At 37.4% G+C, this 20,303-nt stretch overlaps 1 protein-coding gene across 1 annotated transcript in view; it reads left to right on the top strand.

The window, feature by feature from the left end:
* The window catches only part of ITFG1 (integrin alpha FG-GAP repeat containing 1), a 300,856-nt gene that overhangs the window by 68,701 nt on the left and 211,852 nt on the right, over nucleotides 1–20,303 (top strand). The window contains 1 exon segment of the mRNA NM_001132452.2: nucleotides 16,228–16,292. Coding sequence (NP_001125924.1) covers nucleotides 16,228–16,292 — 65 coding nt within the window.

Here is a 20,303-nt window from a genome sequence, read left to right as displayed (position 1 = left end):
AGCCTCCTTCAGATCTTTACTCAATATCACTTTATAAGTTTGCTTTCATTAAATTCCAAACACCCCTCCCACATGGACACTTCTTATCTTTATTTTTCTCTTTAATATGACCTATTTTACTTACTTATATGTAAAAATAAAGGAGCAAAAGTTTCTGCCAAGAAATACTCTTGTATTTCCAGTTAGAACAGTACTTGGCGTATATTAAGCACCCAATAAATATTCCTTGAAAAATGGGCGAAAGGATAGGTGTATATGTCTATGCGTATATGTCCCAATAATGAAATAATTCCTAGGATATTAATGCATCAGAGGTAATATAACTTAATTCTGATTCCCATATGAGAGTGTCAGAGTGGGCAGAAAATAATTTAATAACCAAATCCTTCAGTAATCTAACAAGATGCATCACATATATATTTCTAATATTTATCCTGACTTTCAAAAAGGATCTTCAGAAGCCTTTCACGTAGGTCACATAACAGAATTATACTTAGTGTTTTTATTACTGTTTCTGAAAGAATTTGAAAGAACTTTAAACGCTATGTATGCTGCAAAATACGGCCAAAAAATTTAAAATGTCTCAGAGATGATCTGAAAGATCCCAAGAGTTGTTAGGCCCAGGGCATTAAATACGACCTAAACATTTAAGCAACATTAAAAATTTGTGCACTGAATTTTACTGTGAGCAAATTGGTAGCTAAGACAAAAAAGGAAAGTTATTTGAATGTCTCATAGAAGAAAGTACCCACATTCATCTACAGAGATACGTTTACTTGGAACTTCAATTCTGTGAAAATATAGGTGTCTTTATATAGACTATCTTCAACTGTAGGATTATAAAACAGAAACTTTGCTCAAATGTATACTGCATATAAGTGCCTTGTATAGTAGTCGAGGACATAATATTAAATTATAACTAAGTCAACACATTTCCCTGAGTAACCTGATCTGAAGTTCTCTGCCATGTCCCTTTCCCACCTTTGTGCCTCTGCTTATGGGTTCTCTGTGCACCTGTATGTGTCCAGATAGTCCCTGTGCTTCAAAGCCTGATGAAACTTTCTTAATGCCCCCCAGCTGCTAAGATTCTCTACAGGCTTGGGATTCCCATGGACTTTATTTGTCTCTTCCTAAATGATATTTTTCACTTCAACTTTATATAAAAATTATATAAAATTGAATTACAAGTATTTGAAATAGTTGTCTAATCACTCAAACTAGATTTTTCTTTAAGTATAATGTATTATATGCAGTTATATTTATTAAATATTTGTTAAGAGAGCAAATGAGCCTATTCCAGTATTGGATTTTTAAAGTAATATCTTGTACAGTTCAGGCAAAATATTTCTGTTAATAAACATTATTGGCTGGGCACGGTCACTCACTCCTGTAATCCCAGCACTTTGAGAGGCCGAGGTGGGCGGATCACCTGAGGTGAGGAGTTTGAGACCAGCCTGGCCAACATGGTGAAACCCCATCTCTACTAAAAATAAAAAAATTAGCCAGGCGTGGTGGCGGGTGCCCTGTAGTCCCAGCTACTCGGGAGGCTGAGGCAAGAGAATCGCTTGAACCTGGGAGGTGGAGGTTGCAGTGAACCGAGATCGCGCCACTGCACTCCAGCCTGGGTGACAGAGTAAGACTCTATCTCAAAAAATTAAATAAATAAATAAATAAATAAATAATAAAAAATAAGAATTATTGTATCTGGTTTTATTTCATTCTGAAGTTATGTCAGTTTATGTAAGGTTATTTGCAGCATTCATCTGTTTTTTCCCCTTGATTTCACATACAGAACTCATTACCAAATAAAGAGCAAAGACTTAAAAACCTCACAACAAACTTTCAGCTAATGATGCTTCCTTAGGAATTCTCTGTCACAATGACTGGTGATGTCAGCCTGTGCCATGCCTATGTCAGATTCAGTCCTGATCCTCAGTGATTATCACCTTTATCTAAGTGTATATAACTGTCCATCTGGTGAACTGAATGGATGAGCTCCAGTCTTAACAGATTGAAAAGGAATGCTTCTCCATACACATCTCATGCTGCTTTTCTTTCCACATGGAAGTTCATGGACCTGAAAATGGCTTATTTTAAGCTTCGTACCCAAACTAAAATCTTTGCATTTGGTAGGCACTTTTTATCCAATCTGACAAGCTCTGTCTTTTGGTGAACTTGTTTAATCCACTGACAAGTTATTAATGTTCTTATTGCAACAGTTGAGTTTACATCTGCCTTCTGTTTACTATGCCTCAGTCCTTCTTTGGCATATTCCTACGTTACTGCTTTCTTTTGCTTTCGGTGAATGTTCTCTATTCTAACATCTTAATTCCTTTAATTCCTTTATTAAAGTTATTCCTTTAATAACTTTTTTAACTTTTTATTTTGATTAGTGGTTGCTATAAGGCTTACTACATATATCTTAACTCATCAGAATCTACTTCAGATATGTACTAACTTAACTGCAGTGAGACATGGAAGTGTCACTTGTTTATAGCTCTATTCTCTTTCTCCCTTATTGTAATACATATTACATCTATATATGTTACAAACCCATCATACTTTGTTATAATTATTACTTTATATAACTTTATGTCTCTTAAAGAAGCTTAGAGAAGACAGTAGAGCAGATATTATTTACAATGTTTGTTATATTAACCTTCTTAGTTACTGTTTCTGGTTCTCTTCCTTTATTCCTGTGAATTCAAGTTACCATCTGGTGTCATTTTCTTGGTCTATTGCAGTTTTGCTCCCACTCACCTTCTTAGTGGTGTTGCTGGCAAATATATTACATTTCTATATATTATGGGCCTAGTGATACAATTATATACATATTGTTTTATTACAGTTGCATTTTTAAATCAGTTAAGAAAGGAGAATGAATATATATTTAAACTGTCTTTTATAACTACATAATTCCTTTACTAATTGCACCGTTTTTTCCTGTGGATTTGAATTACTATCAGGGGTCATTTGCTTTCATCCTGAGCAACTTTAGTATTTTTTATAAGGCTGTTGTGGGACAGTCCGACCGAAAAAGGTTCAGGAGAGTTTATTGAATTAAGGTGATCACCGGCTCAGCCAGACATGTCCACAAAGTCTGAGCCCTGAAAAAGGGCTTTTGCTAGTTTTAGACATCTTAAGGTGGGAGCTACATGAGGCGGGAAGCGAGTTACAGAAGCAAGGAACAAAGGCAGCATTACAACATTCCTTGTATCTTGAGGGAAACATGTCTTGCAACCTAAACTTACCAGTCTTGTGATCCTGCAGCCCGTACAGGATGGGCCTGTAATAAACTTTGAGGAATGTGGAGTTGGGGAGTATAGATAAGGTCCACTGTCCATCTCAGAGAGAGGACAGGCTGTTAATATTCTCTTTTAACTTGAATGTAAGACAGGGTCATACTTTGCAGCAACTTTAAGAGGATTTTAAAATTTCTGTTACTACTACTATTAGGTTATAGTTGATTTCATTCATTCCTTCTTCAAGGTGAGTCTGCTGGCAGTGAATTATCTGAGTTTTTCATTATCTAAAAATGTCTTTATTTCCTCTTAAATTTTAAAATTAGTTTTCCTGAATATAGGACTTTTGGTTGACAGGAGCTTTTTTCTTCCATCATTTGGAGTATGTCATCCCACTGCCTTCTGGCCTTCATTGTTTCTGATGAGAAGTCACCCATTAAACTTATTGGGATTCTCTTCTACATGATGAATAGTTTTTCCCTTGCTTCTTTCAAAAATTTTCTTTTTCTTTGGTTTTCAGCATTTTTGCTGTGATTTATCTATCTTGGTCTCGATCTCTTTGCATTTATTCTGCTTCACATTTATTGAGCTTCTTAGATGTGAATATTAATGTTTTTCATCAAATTTAGGAAGGTTTTAGCCATTATTTCTTCAAATTTTTCTTTGTCTTCTCTCTCTCTCACTTCTACTGGAGAACGTCCATTACATATATCTTGGTGTACTTAATTGTGCCCCACATTTCTTCGAGGTTCATTTTTTCCTTATCCTTTTTTCTCTCTGTTTTTCAGGCTGCTTAATCTATCATGAAGTTTGCTAATTCTTCTGGCAGTTCAAAGCTAACGTTGAGCCCCTCAAGTGAATTTTTTATTTCAGTATATTTACTTTCAGTTCCATAATTTCCATTTGGTTTTTTATCATTTCTGTCTACGGATATTTTATATCACACTTCACTTCTTTAAGCATAATTTCCTTTAGTTTTTTTTAACATATTTGTAGTGGCTGCTTTAAAGTTTTTGTCTGAAATTTACGTCTGGTCCCTCTCACAGCACTGTCTGTTGCCAGGTTTTTGGTTTTCTGTTTTCTTGTATATGGATTATACTTTCCTGTTTCTTTATGGGTCTCAAATTTTTTATTGGACATTTAGGTAATTGTTATGGTCATTCCACAGAAAAAGCATGCACAGTCTTCCCTCCAAAATTTGGCTCAGAAGCCAAGAAGGTATGAGAAGGTTTATTAATCACATAAAGAGGCTTCGTGGGAACAGCAAGGCAGGCCTTCCAAACTGGTCTGAAAATAGTTTGAGAGATCAAGGACAGGAGACTGCCTTGGAAGGTTATTTGTGTGCTGTTTGGAGGTGGGGCCTGGGTGAGGTCCCTATGCATGAGCAGGGCTTGAGGGGCATGAACCTCCCACCAACACCAAAGGAGGCTGGCATTTTTACCAGCTTGCCCAGATATAGGGCACAAGAGGAAAAGGGAGGGGTAAGATTTAAAAGCTGTCAACAGACAAATATTAAAAAATGGAGCCAGATTCTTTTCCACAATAATATACTGTAGCAACTTTGGATACTGCCTTCCACTCCCCAAAGCTTGTTATTGTTGTTTGCTTGCTTATTTGTTTAGTGACTGGTTAGACTATTTCAGTGAAGATTATTTTCCCTGTAGTGTGAAGCCTTTGATGTTGCTCCTCAGAGGCTACAGCTTTGGAGACGTACCTTGTCATCCTGGTATGACAGTGGTTTTAGCAGGGCTCTCTTTGTCTCTTTCTGGATCACACTCAGCTGTTAGACTTCAGTAATTGCCAGCTGATTGCTCTATTTTTGACAATACCGTGGGTCATTAATTGCTCCATGGTCTGATATAATTAAGTTTGGATTCCTTTGCAGGTTTGTTCTGTAGGTTGGTAGTGTAGGTTTGTCCAGACTTCAGGAAGGTTATTTGTAGTTCTTCGTTCCCTAGTGCTCTCTGTTAAGCCCTGGTCTGTGATTTAGTTTGATTCTTTCATGAGGCCTTCTCTCTATTGCTTTCCATCAAACCTCCATTTGTTTTGAATATACCCTTAGGCTTGAACTTCCCCACACTCTGTTTTAAATATTAGGGGACTGCTTTGTAGCTGCCTGTTACAGCCTGACGCTTCTCCTGGGCAAAATCCCTGAGCATGGCTCCAGAGGTGAGAGTGAGAACAGTGACACACTTTCCCCTGAGAGGCATCCCTGCTTTAGGAACAGAACACTGCATTGGAGTGGTAGCTTCTGATCTTTGCTTCTCTTTCTGGCATTGAACCAAAGGCCTACAAAAGGGGTGGTGTGTGAGTCGCTAGGCCCCCGCTATTCTTAGTGTGCTGCATGAGAGATAGATCCTCCACCTTTGTGAGTAGGGGCTGAGTTGAAGAAGGGGTGTCCCCGGCCTCTTGGCCTCACACTCTTGGAATTTAGCCTCTACGACATATAGCAGGAGGAGATGAGAAATGGTGGCCTGCCCCGCAAGAAGTTACCACAGTCCTTGACTAGTAGCTGGGTGGAGGGGGAGCCCTGTGTTTTTGGCTGCAGCTTCCTGAAGCAGAGTTTCCTTCACACTGAGCTAGGAGGAGGAGAGAAAGAGCAGGTAGTGGTTCAAAAGTCACAGGCTCTTGCTCTTCTTGTCTGATTTTAGTATATTTTCTTGAATAAATGTTTCTTCATTTGTTATATGCTCTCAGAACGATTTCCAGAGACTGTAAATTTTTTTTAAATAATTTCCCCCAGTTATGCTTGTTTTACTGGAGAGCAGGTCTGTAGGGCTCACACTGTCATTCCAGAAGGGAATTTTTACAATTGGTAGGCATTTGCTGACCTAAAACTCATCAATCCTAATGCCAGATAACAGATGGTTTTTTGTTTAAGTCAATGGCCTTGAATTTTGTTCACTGTTTTGGCTGTGGCTTTTTTAGGATGAAGGTTTTATCATGTATGCTCCAAAGAAATATTCTGCCATGTTATAGATTAGTCTATAAATTAAATATGATCAATTTACAAAACAGCATTAGAATTTTCCTGTCTAGCTTAACAGCCTTTCCTTGTTTTTAGTGCAGTGTTTTAAGTCTTCAGTTTTAGAAGCTCAAAGTTTTGGTTCTCATGTAAGGCCTTTTGACATTAAAAAAGAAAGGTTGAAGTCTTCTCATTGAAGTGAGCACTCAGCATGACCTATAACTAGCATTCTGCTATTACAACAGGCAGAGAAAACTGAGGAAAAAGAAGGTTCATTAGAAGTTCTTAGTCACTGTAAGGTTTACTCTTTGCTGCATTAGAATGATTGAAGATAGACTTTCAGAGTTAACATTGTTTTAAAATTATTTCATGTAGCTTTTGAAAGGAAGCCTCAATATTTTTAATATACATTTCATTTTCATGTTTAATCACTATCATACTTGTTTCTGCTTCAAGAGAATTTTTTATAGTTTCACATGTTAAGTTTAGGGACTACTTTAATCTAATGCCATATGCTGGGGAAATTATTTACTTCTCAGAATTACCAACTTCAGATTATGTACAACTGGAATGCACATAAGAGCAATTTTTATAATTGTTAAGTGTATTTAGTGTGTATTTTACATTAATAAACTCTAATTTTTTTGAACTAACTAGAGGCCATGAGTATGCCTCATTATTTTAATAAATTACTTTAACCTGAAGTTTCTTAATAATCTGATTATTTGATTTTAACTTATTTCAAACATACAAACCTTTATAAACACAATGTCACGTGTTGGTAATGTTAGCATTTCACTAATGTGAATATAATAACTTCTTAAAATGAATTGCACAGTTTCTGACCAGTGCAAATGTCACTTCCTCAGTGAAGCCCTCCTCAAATTCGTCCAACAAGAGAGTACCTCTGCCAGCTCTGTTCCAATAGTATGTATTCATAATTCTAGCAGAGCCATTACCACATAGTATTTGTCAATTTCCACATCTGCCTCCTCAAGGAAGGAGTAGAGAGAACTAGTAGAGACAGTAACCTCACCATGTTGGCCAGGCTGGTCTCGAACTCCTGACCTCAGGTGATCCCCCCCCCCACCTTGACCTCCCAAAGTGCTGGGATTACAGGCGTGAGCCACCATGCCCCGCCATCATCTGTGTTTATCTCTCCAATACCTAGTTGAGTGCCACACAGTCAGAGGTATTTAAAAGATGTTTGAATCAGTTGGTGGATATGACGTGGAAAAAAAATTTGATGATCATTCTTTCACATCATTTTATAGGCAAGTAAGTGAAGTCCAGAAAGGTAACATTTTGCTTTACTTTTTCCAAGTTATCAGACTGTATTACTTCAGGCATTTTATCACTACAGTGCTCTAGATTCAGGAAAAATATTCCCTTCCAGTATGTTCCAGAAATAATGTGTGGAAACCTTAGAGACAGGTTATTTCATTAAGACCAGGGTTAGTCTAGCAGAAAATGCCTCTCTGGTGTGTAGAAAGTGAACTAAGAATAGTTAAAAAAAGAAGACAGTACACAAATCAGGTTTCCAGACTAGATGGAGCATAAGTGCCTGCTGTTAGAGGTTTGATTTTCAGTTACAATGAATTTAAATCATTTTAAATAACTAATTTTGTATTTTTAACCATCCTTCCCTTGGATTTACAAGAGAAATAAACTGCTAACCTTAGCTGACCACCTGTATCATGTTTTGCAGTTCAGTCTGAGTTAGCAGTTATTAGAGAGACCAGCAACTTCTACTCATAACTCTTGGAGCATTATCACCTTGATTGAATTGTGCCACTTAAGAAATAAATCAGTTTGAAGTTGAAGTTGATTTTAAATGTCTGGCCACAATTTTTGTGAATAAAATTAAGAGTTTTTTTCTAACACATACCCCATGACTAGGAGTCCATCATGTAGTGAAAATTTAGAGTTCTGTCAAAAATGTTTCTCTCAGGAGACAGAAATGTATTAAAAAATATAATTTTTGGAAGTCCTTTAACATCAGCATAAACTGACAGTCTTTTTTCTTTTCTTTTCTTTTCTTTTCTTTTCTTTTGAGATGGAGTTTTGCTCTCGTTGCCCAGGTTGGAGTGCAATGGCACGATCTTGGCTCACTGCAACCTCCGCCTCCTGGATTCAAGCAATTCTCCTGCCTCAGCCTCCCGAGTAGCTGGGATTACAGGCATGCGCCACCATGCCCAGCTAATTGTTTGTATTTAGTAGAGACGGGATTTCACCATGTTGGTCAGCTGGTCTCGAACTCCTGACCTCAGGTGATCCACCCGCCTTGGCCTCCCAAAGTGTTGGGATTACAGGCGTGTGCCACCACGCCCGGCCCAGTCTTTTCATTTGGAGGAAATAAATGCTCAGAAATCCAACATGCCATGTTTCAGCTGCTAAAAAAACCATTTTTGGATAGTAGTGCTTGTATAGGCAGCTATTGAGCAACTAGAAAGTGTAACATCTTTGTAAATCTATAATGAGGCACAGGTGGACAAGATAAGAAAGCATCAGGATTTTGGAATGAAAGTGATGAATGAAAGTTAAGTAACCTTAGTGCATAAACCAAATTATTGCAGACTGATTTCATTGCCCTAAGAAAACGCATCAGGGCAAATATAATTCTAAAATTTATATTTTAAAACCTTCATTTAAGTTAATTTACATAAATGAAAGTTGATGGGAAATCAGAAAATCTTAGCAACTATTGATGCCAGGGTCCTGTTCTCCAGTTATTTCCATCATTAAGTATTATCTCTGTTGACTTCTTTACCTTCTGGAACATAGAGGACTTTTTGAGAAAGGGGAGAGTCTTATGTTTGAAGTTTGTATTAATGTCTGTTAACCCATATAAACATTCCAGTATTGAAAATATTAAAGCTACAAAATCTCCCTGAAATTCCTTAAGGTCCTGACCTCACAAGGGTAGAGGAAATATGTGACTTCACTTGATACATATATTTAACACCAGAATTCAAAATATTGCTAAGTCTTTGGGGACCATTAACTTACCACAATTGTCTTGATTACATTTCTCCTAACAATTCAACATACAGGTTATGAAAAATAAATTCCTCTGATAAAAGTGTAGTAATTGGAAAATTTTTACTCCTAATTTGTTAATAACCCTCATCAAGTAAAAATTATAATCCCCTTAGACATTCCATTTCAGTGCGGTTAACAGGTTCCTATCATTATTTGCTGCCAGCAGCCTGTTACTTGGAATTTATTGGTTTTGCCTCAAATTTTTAGTTTATATACAATCTGAAATAAATAAAGCCAGTGATTTCCACCACTCACCCCCACCCCCCAACTTCTGATAATGATTTGACTGACGAGGGAAGACAGGGTAGGAATGTGTTCATTGTTACCATTAGTGGTTTCAGCCTTGTGTGCCTGGATTCCAGAGTGTGGTGTGTGCGTCTCTCTGTATCTTGTTGTGTACCTTCTTGAATTAGAGATCATCAGAGCTGTCTGCTAACTATGGTGAATCTTCATTTTGGACCCCATGTTTCAGAAAATAAAGAGAAAGAAAGTCTAGATAGAAGATAATGAACTCAAAAGTTGAAATTTTAAAATGATTCTTGGAAATGTAGACTTGTGAATGGGGAACAATTCAAGCACATTTCTCATATCATCTTACTAAATTAGTGCATCTTTATAAAATATGATCTGGCAGAATTATTTGATATAGGAAATAGGGTTGATCTTCTGCAAACAAAAATATAACTAATGCAGTCATCTCTATCAGAGGTTTCAAACCAATACTCCTGAGCAAAATCAGCCTGGAGACATGTTTTGAGTTTTTTTGACCCATGCTGTGTTTCAGATATTTTGAATTAAGTTTCAGTATTTCAAAAGTATGATTTTTCATATTAAAAATCATATTTCTGTAACAATTGTCTGGAGCTAATTAATTCTGTCCCTCTGGTCAGTGATGATCTCTTTTGCTTCATCCAGTTCCCTCACTTGCTACTGTCTCTTTTATCCTGAGATGCTTATTCAGTTTGTATGCCCTTGCCTTTTTACTATTTGATCATCCTGTTTGTACCAGGCCCTCTTAACTTATTTAAGTTAAGGCCTTATGCCTTACAGCATTTCAATTGATGACCTCTGAGCTACAGAATGCAATTAAACTGCTGCTTCAAAGAGTGAGAGCTGGCATGACCTGGTTTGTCTTAGTGATTTCAGCAGTCATATGGCCTTCAGTATAGTTTTTAATGAATAAGTGGAGGAAAAGGTGTTTTATTTTAAAGATATTTTTATTATTCTACATTGTTATGCTGCCCTTCCACTAATATAACTGGGCCTAAGAGAAACTGGATAGTACTATAGAACAGATATAAACATGAGCTTGGCATGGCCTCCTAGCTTGAGCATAGAAACAGTATAAGTTATGATACTGCTTTGAGCCATTCTTTGTGGAAATGTCTCCAGACATTTCAGCTTACAGAAAATACTACGAATGTTTTATTAACTATGTTTTTCTAAAATAACCCATAATATTACTCCTTTGTGAATAGTAACTATTATTATCCAAGGAGAATTTCTTCATGCAGGAACTCAAAATAATATTATGAATAGTTTTTTTTTAATTTCCATTGGAATATTTTTCTTAAAACTTGAGACATCACACTGAAGGATATAGTGCCTGAAATCACAATTTTCAACATCTTCTTTTACACCATAGTATATCAAAAGGATATTACATGCTCATGATTAATCATTAAGCTTTGTTTTGAGTTTGAGTTTTTCTAACATGATTTAGTTCATTTAGACTTCCAATTTAAGTTTCTAAAACTCCTGAGGCTTCCTTTTAATGCCAACTTTAACCAGAGAGCTCTTCATTTGAAAGGAAGGCTAAGCTGCAGTTGACGAAGATTAAAATGCAGTAGCTTACTCCTTTCAAGCTATGAATGGAGATAATTGAAGCATAAATTTAATGTTTTTGTACACACTTGTCTATGTCTCTGTAGTTTCTGAGGAAGAAACTGCATGTGCATTGAATATTTTCACTATTTTACTTGTTAAATGAATCTAATGAAAAAGAACTTAATTGAGTTTGGAGTTTACATCCTGAATTTTTCATGAAATCATGATGTGATCTTTTGTTACGGAGTATTTGTTCAAGTGAATACTAGTGATATCAGCTATCATTATGTTGTTTCTATTAGCATTTTTAAACTTAGTTTTTAAAACAGGAAAGACAAACCCATATCCAAAATATATATGGTTCCTGTAAATGAATTGCTGCCACTTCCAGGGTGAAAGGGGTCCAATGTAGTCGCCAAGCCACCAACTGTTTATTCCAAACCACAACTCACCCACTCTCCCTATACCAACTCTGTTCTTCCATCCCCCACCCTGCCTTGATCAAACACATGCAGAACTTAGTCTCATGCACACTCTCCTGGCTCCTGCCAGTACGTGTCCACTAGGTCCTTGACTTAATTCAGAGTGCAGTCCCTTACCTGTTCATCACATTCCTGGCTAAGTTTACACTGTAATTTAACCTTACTTTTTGGCCTAGTGTCCAGGAGATAAGGTGGGCAGAGCATAGGAATGGGGGTGTGACTCACATAATGAGGGCAGGTACTTCTCCGTCATCATCATCAAACAGGAAAGAACACTAGCCATTAACAGCAAAGAGTGGGCTACTTTTACAGACTAGGAAGTTTTGCGTGAATCTGAGGACTCAAAAGTTTCTGCTTCATCAACCTAGATGTTCCCTTTCCATGGATCATGTATTTTGTTTCCAACCTATGGCTCTAACCTTAGCATAGCAGAGGTGCTATGGTTGAGAATTTAACCTTCTTGGGTTCTCTTCTTCTGCTCTTACTGGTCAAAGTCCTCCTTGCCCTTTTGGTGCAGGATGTGAGAACCTCTTTTTTTTTTTTGGCTGCCCAAGAGACCCTCTTCCTTTCACATTTAGCTTTTAATTTCTGATCAATCATGTTCAGCCTTTGTATCTGTCTTGTACTGCCTCAATTGAGCTTAGCAATAGCTGTCTAATTACCCTGTCCTTAGCATTAGTGTTTGCCTCATATTTCTCAAAAAAAAAAAAAAACACAAAATATCACACCCCCACTAGTGTATTTATTTCCACCAGAATACTATCGCAAGACAGCAGCAGTAAAAGATAAGTGGGGGAAAAGGTGTTTTATTTGGGGGCTGTCTCTGCCTTATCCCCAGTGAAGGAACCCATATTGCCTTCCCCATGATAGGTGATCCAACTACAGAATCTCATCTCTTTTTTTTTTTTTTTTTTTTGAGATGGAGTCTCGCCCTTGTCACCCAAGCTGGGGTACAGTGGCGCCGTCTCGGCTCACTGCAACCTCCACCTCCCAGGTTCAAGCAATTCTGCATCAGCCTCCTGAGTAGCTGGGATTACAGGTGCACACCACTACGCCTGGCTAATTTTTGTCTTTTTAGTAGAGACGGGGTTTCACCATGTTGGCCAAGCTGGTCTTAAACTCCTGACGTCAGGTGATCTGCCCACCTCGGCCTCTCAAAGTGCAGGCATTACTGGTGTGAGCCACCGTGCCCAGTCCAGAATCTCATCTTAGTGTCTGTTTTCTCAGATCACTTTTGGTATCAACTATTGTTGGTTGGGTTTCCTGGGAAGCAGACTTTCAGACTGAGATTCAAGGGCATGAAGTTTCATTTTATAGTCAAAACCAGTGGATGGCATGAGACAGAAACAGTTGGGCTGCAATTCAGTGTCAGTAAAAGCCTCAAGTGACCCCTGGGGAGCTCTGAATGTGGAATGGCCCTGTAGAGTTGTCCTGAGTTGTGGTGAGTGGGTCCAGCCGTTATACCTCCAAATTGACGATTGATTGGATGCAGGCTAGTCCAGAAAGGGATGCAACCTTCTGAAAGGTAGCTCCTTTTCAGCCAAAGTTGTTCCAAAGAGGGCTTAACCACTTAGGATTGTCTACCAGCAATATTTCTAGAAGCTGAGAGAATAAATCCTTAATTCCCAAAAGGGCATCTGGTGGCATGTCACATCCATGACAGTTTCTGGAGTGCATTTCCTTAATTTTATTTTATGAATTACTCTTAGCCATGTGAGAGGGTGAGAACTTTATTGCTTCGTTGATTAAAAATTTTCTTTAGGAGTTTCTTCATTCCCGTTTCATTCAAAGTCTGAGGCATGATTCTTTATATTTAACTACTAATAATTAATTTTCTCTATTTTTGTTTCTCCGTGTAATGAATCATTTATTTTTTCTATGGCCCCTTTACATAATTGAATAGTAAAACGATTTTTTTTTTAATCTATTTTACAAGATACTTCCAGTCCCTCAACTAGCTTTACTACTTTTCAAAGTTTTAATAAATAGCTAGCAAAGCCATGGAAATAGAATCAGCATTGTGTGTTATAGTTCCTAAATTCTTTAAATATGCATGAAAGAAGAGGGCAGAATTTTCACCTTCTATGCAAATATAGATTGTGACTAATAGAACACCAGTGGAAAAAAATTTTTGAATTGATTTTCAAGGAGTGGTGATAAATTGCTGGTAGTTACACCACTCCCTCTAACTATCCCCCTTAGCCATATCTTAACCATATGTGGTCACAGAGTCATTCTTCTAATCCCATGACGGTAACTGCCTTATCAAGACACCAGACCTTTGATTTCTTGTTGAAAACATGTCTCCACATTTATTCTATTTTCAAATGGGTTAAGAGTTTCAAAAGTTGGATATTTTCAGTTTGAACAAATTCACCTGTAATGTAGTAGCATGCTTGCCCCTTTTCTCGGTTTTACTTCTTTCAAATAGGTCAGAACTTGCACTCATGCCTCCCTTAGTGATTCTTAGAACTCTCTTTGGCTGTTAATCCCTAATCACTTTCTTACGCTGATTATTCCCATTTTCAGATGCTATAAAATTGTAACACCTTTTAAACATACTTAGTACAGTAGTCACTGTGATTATTTTTAATGAAACACTTTAATGTAGACCCTTCTTTTCCCAAGACTTTCCATTTAAAGACATAATAGAGCAATTATTTTTAGACATCCAAGCAAATTTGCAAGAACTACAATATACATATACAATATAGCATGTCATCCCTAATTATCCAACAATCATTTGAACATGTGATATTTCCTAGCTCATAGAAACAGCAGGGATAAAAAAAATCCGTTAGGCATTATTCCTGCCCTCAGGGAGCTTTGGACAGACAGATGTGAAGCCAGAATACCATGGTAGGTTGTAATCACTGCCGTGACGGAGGTGGCACAGGAGAATAACAGCAGAGGGAAAGCTATGTCTAGGGAGAGGAAGGAACTCTAGAAGGAAGAGGACATTTCAGCCAATTTTGAAGAATCCATTCACCAGGTGGCTGTGAGGTGGAAAGGTACTACAGAGACAAGGAATGACATGTACAGAGGCAATCAGAGGTCAAAAAACATGATAAAATCTGGTGACTACTTTGCTCTGTGTGAACACAGTCTTCTTGTGAGGGAGTAGCACAGAATCGCGGCTGGAAAGGTAGGTAAGGTAGCCTTCACATAACAGCTGAGGGATTTGCCCTTCATCTTGGAAGAAAAGGAATGACATCAAATGACTTTGGAAGTAACACGTCATTGGGAGTACATGAGTAACAGTAAACAAATGACGTTCGTAGAGGACTACATTTGTATATCCACAGGCAAAGCATTTTCCTTGTTGTGGAAATAAATACAGAGCTATTTGATACATGGACAAAAGAATGGTTCCACTTGGAATGAGGAGTTTTGAGTTCAACTAATTATAAAAATAAATTCCTTAGCTGGGTGATTCCATGAAAATCTTTATTATTACAATTATTAGATAAATTAGCTTCATCAAATTCATATGACACCCTTACGGAAAACACATTAAAATGTGAATGATAGTTTTCTAAGCATATCTAATGTAGGAAGGAAAAAAAAACTTTTTTTTTCAGTAGTTATGGCCTTCACATCACTCTGAATTTTTTTTTTTTTTAATTTTTATTTTTTTGGTGAGACGGAGTCTCCCTCTGTCGCCAGGCTGGAGATCAGAATCTCGGCTCACTGCAACCTCCGTCCGCCTCCTGGGTTCAAGTGATTCTTCTGCCTCCGCCTCCCAAGTAGCTGGGACTACAGGCGCACGCCATCACACCCAGCTAATTTTTGTGTTTTTAGTAGAGATGGGGTTTCACCATGTTGGCCAGGATGGTCTTGATCTCCCACCTCGGCTTCCCAAAGTGCTGGGATTGTAGGCGTGAGCCAAAGCGCCCTGCCAGTAATTTGTTTTTTGAAGCATATAACAGTAATGTTATTTTAATATTCCTATAAGCCACCTCATTGTTTTAATACCTTATATATTCACTAAGTAAAATTGCCATGATGCAAACATAATAAATGCTGCTACTAGAATAGATTTGTTTGCAGTAATAGACCTTTACAATAATAGGATGTTTCATTTGACTGTGAACCTTTTTTTTTTCCCAAAGGAATTTTATTAAAATTATTGTACTTTTCAATAAAACAACCATTCGTTAGCTGGAATTTATGAAGACAATTCTATTACTGAAAATTTGAAACATAATTTATTGTTCATTTAACATGAGTGCAAAAACTTTTGGGTGGTGAAATACTGTTATTTAAAATAATGCTGAAAACTATGATATATAGGTAAGTGTAGCTTGCTTTCAGGGTGAGAAAGCAAATGTGATTGCGATCAGAATATCTGTTTTAAAAAATATAGTACACTTTGGAATAAAAAAGATTAAAAGGCACATGATTTAGAAAAAGTGCGACACATAACTATTCTTGGAAATAAGGAATGTTCTTGAAGGACTAATACCAAATATCCTCGTTAAATACATTTCCTTTAATGCAGGGTCATCTGCTCTTTTTTTGATGGGATGAAACTTGTTAAAATATAATTTAAAATATGTTTAAGTAGAATTGTATTAATTCTTTTAATGTATTGCATTTTTTTTCTGTTTTTAAATGTACACATCAGTAAGACTACAAAACTTTACGTTTTTATTATTTTTCCTTCTAGATTTATTCCTGACGACATTGAATGCCACCACTAGTACCTTCCAGTTTGAGATATGGGAAAATTTGGTAAGAAATCTTTTCCTTGAAGCATTTTAAAATGGTGGCTTTCAGTAAAAGCACACAATTTTAGAAAATAAAATGAAAATAATCACTTGGTTGATTTCAACAATAAATAGAAAACTTTAAGAGCCTTTGGTTGCATTGCTGCATTCAAACTACTGAATATTGCTGAAGGAAGTGATTCATTCAGCATCAGTTACTCTTCAGGTTTTTAGGCATGACTGCCAATTAAACCAATCAGGCTGCCCTAATGTGCATGTTAACAGGACCCCTACTATGCTGTCAGCTGTTGAGAGAGTTACTGTCATTTAATTTGTCAGCATGATGGTTTATGAAAAAAACTATTTTTAAAAGACTAATTTTTCCCCTTTGCCTTTAGGCTTATATAAAGGAATAAGACAACAAACACCAAACTTACTGCCAGGTTGACTAGGATTAAGAAATCTTTCCCAATAGGGTTTTTTTTTTTAATTGTAAGTAGAAGATTCCCAAACCAATGTCATGATTTTGTTTTACTTTTAGCTGGATGTGAGTTATATGATGGATTAATTAATGAAGAATAAACCACCTGAAATTTTAAAGTTAAATTTCAGGCTACATAGTAGAAGACAGGAGTTGAGACCAGACAAAACTGGCCATCACAGTGACATTCGTGAAGTATTGGCCAAGTATCGAACCCCACTTTCCACACACAGAAAATGGGCGTAAGAGCCTCTGCTTCACAGGATCTTTATGAAGATCAAATGAAACAGTTTGTGTAACATGCCTGACATGCAGTAGGCATTTATCGAATTTTAATTTTAGGTCTGTTGATTTCCCATCTGCAACTCCTGATTGTATTTTATTCAATCCAAATTAAACCCATAACCTTTTATAAATTTTATTAAAATGCTGATAAAAAATAAGCAGATTTTTGAAATGTAAAGCACAAACTTATGGAAAGAGACTCAGACTCATTATCGGCCATCCCTCATAATACGGTAAGTGATGCTGGTCATGACTCAGATCTTGTCATGGAAGGAAACTACGATGGGGGGTTGCTTTGTTTAGATGAAATCAGAGCTTCCAACTACTTCTAAGCTCAGCAATTTGATTCTTTTTTTTTTTTTTTAAATGGGGCAAGGGGAAGTAAGACGTCTAAATCAAAAAAGACTTATTTAATGTACTACTTTTTTTAAAAAGTAGTTATATTTGTTTTTCTGATAATAGAAATATGGTTGCTATATTTTTATGACTGCCATACATTAAGTCCCCGCTGCTGGGGGAAGTTTGTTTGCAGGTGGCCTTTCATTGCTACCACAAGTGAATCTTGTAGTATTAGAAAATGAGAGGTGTATTTGATTAACTTGTATCTGAGGGTCGGGAGAAGCCTCATTATAAATAAGTAGAATATCTATAGAACATAATGAAACACCCTTAAGTATCTGAGGTTCTTTCAGTCTAGGCTGATTTAAGCTTAATGGAGTGAAGCAACTCAATAGGAGAAGATTCTTGATGAATAAAATAGATTTTGACTGGGTCTTTTGGTATTGTTTTCTTTAAAGAAAACTAATAAATTCACTGTTAGAAAATGGGAACTAAGGGTTTTTCTTCTTATAAAGTGGCTGGATCAGTAACTTTTAAAGAAAAAAGTATTTTTAAACTCTTGTTAAAGATGATAAGGCAGATTTTCTTCGAGAGTGCTCCACAGTGGGGTTTTGCAGTAGTGGGAAGAGATTGGACTCACTTCCAAATACAAGGAAAATCAGGATGTTATAACCAGTGAGCATCATTGGATGGGGATCAGTGGAAGGGAAATTACTTGGGCAGGGTAGTGGTTGGGATAAGTTAAGCAGAGTTCTCGGAGGAGCCTAACCAAAGTTTGGCCAAGGAGATAATCTTTCTCAGTTTCCACAGTAACAATAGTTAATCATTAGTAGATTCAGAATTAACTAGGATAGGTAAAGTTTGGTTTTCATAAAATGAATGATCATTTTCAATTAGAGATTGGACAGAGACTTTACAGTCACATACTAATTTGCCAAAGAAACCTCAAAACCTATAAAACCACATTAGTCAGTAGAAGAATGAAAGCTCAACAAATCTTCTTACGTATCAGTTGCATGTACAGCCCCATGGTAGTGCTCTGGCAGATACAGAAGTGAATAGGGCTTGTAGGCTAGGAGCTGGGATGTGAGTATGGATGATGCTGGCTGGTATGATGAGATATACATTATGCTACAGGAATTCAAAGAGCAGTTGCTTCTGTCAGGTTCCAGAATTATCAGTGAAGGCCTCAAGAAAGATGTGGTATTTAGGCCAGGAGTGGTGGCTCACACCTGTAATCCCATCACTTTGGGAGGCTGAGGCGGCTAGATCACCTGAGGTCAGGAGTTCAAGACCAGCCTTGCCAACATGGTGAAACCCCGTCTCTACTAAAAATACAAAATTAGCCTGGTATAGTGGTGCACGCCTGTAGTCCCAGCTATTCAGAGGCTGAGGCAAGAGAATCACTTGATCCCAGGAGGTGGAGGTTGCAGTGAGCCGAGATTGCACCACTGCACTCCAGCCTGGGCGACAAGAGCAAAACTTCTCAAAAGGAAAAAAAAGAAAAAAAAAGATGTAGTATTCAACATGGCTAGTATGAATTAAAGGATTTTAGTGATTTGGAAGTGAGAAAGAAAGAGGAAAAGGCAGGCAAGGAATTGCACAGGAGACACAGGACACATCCAGATGGTATAAAGTGGCTGATTTAGGCCAGAACATAAAAGAGATATTGAAATGTAAGACTAGAAAAATTGGTTTATACAAGATCAGCAAGAGCTTTGATCTCCAAACTAAGTAATTTGATCTCTTAAAAATCTACTGAGAATCTATTGTTTTAGGACTGAGAGTGAGATGAATAGAACCTTCATTATTACAATTAAATTGGCCACTGTATATCAGATAGGTTAGCATGCAACATCTGGAGGTAGGGAGATTAAAGTTTATAGTAAATTTAGGAGGAATGTATAATAACCTGGGAAAGAGATGAATGATTAAAGAAAGAAGTGTTGGAAATAGACGAGAAGGGTTAGATATGAGAATATAGGATGACCATTAACACAGTGCTTACTTGTGTTTTCTTCTGGTGAGCAATAAGAGAAATAGAGGCCAGGCACAGTAGCTCACACCTGTAATCCCAGTACTTTGGGAGGCTGAGGCAGGCAGATCATTGGAGGCTGGGAGTTTAAGACCAGGCTGGCCAGCTGGTGAAACCCCATCTCTACTAAAAATACAAAAATTAGCTAGGTGTGGTGGCACATGCCTGTAGTCCCAGCTACTTGGGAGGCTGAGGCAGAAGAATCGCTTGAACCCGGGAGGCAGAGGTTGCAGTGAGATCATGCCACTGCACTCCAGCCTGGGAAACAGAGCAAGACTCCATCTCAAAAAAATAAAAAATAAAAATAAAAAAAGAGAGAAATAGAAAAGACAAAAGAAGTAACTAATTTTGGGCAGGAAAAAAATTATTTTAGAGTAGAGATATGTCTCCCAACTACTCAGGAGGCTGAGGCAGGAGGATTGCTTGAGCCGAAGAGTTTGAGGCTGCGGTGAGCTATGATTGCACCACTGCACTCCAGCCTGAGCGACAGAGCAAGACCTCATCTCTATATTAAAATTTTTTTTAAAAAAGCAAAAAAACAGAGACATGTCAAGGAAGTGGTTAGAAATGTAGGAACAGAACTCAAGGAAGAAAGTAGGTAAGTGTCGTGGAGGAAGAGTGAAGAATGGCAAAACCAGAGACCATCCTGGCTAACATGGTGAAACCCTGTCTCTACTAAAAATGCAAAAAATTAACCGGGTGTGGTGGCGGGCGCCTGTAGTCCCAGCTGCTGGGGGGCTGAGGCAGGAGAATGGCATGAACCCGGGAGGCGGAGCTTGCAGTGAGCCAAGATCACACCACTGTACTCCAGCCTGGGTGAAAGAGTGAGACTCCGTCTCAAAAAAAAAAAAAAAAAAAAAAAGAATGGCAAAACCAGATCCTTGGACACCCTTTTG

The sequence above is a fragment of the Pongo abelii genome, chromosome 18 (genome assembly GCF_028885655.2).
Source record: "Pongo abelii isolate AG06213 chromosome 18, NHGRI_mPonAbe1-v2.0_pri, whole genome shotgun sequence".
NCBI classification, from domain to species: Eukaryota; Metazoa; Chordata; class Mammalia; order Primates; family Hominidae; genus Pongo; species Pongo abelii.
This window is presented reverse-complemented; position numbering and strand designations above follow the sequence as displayed.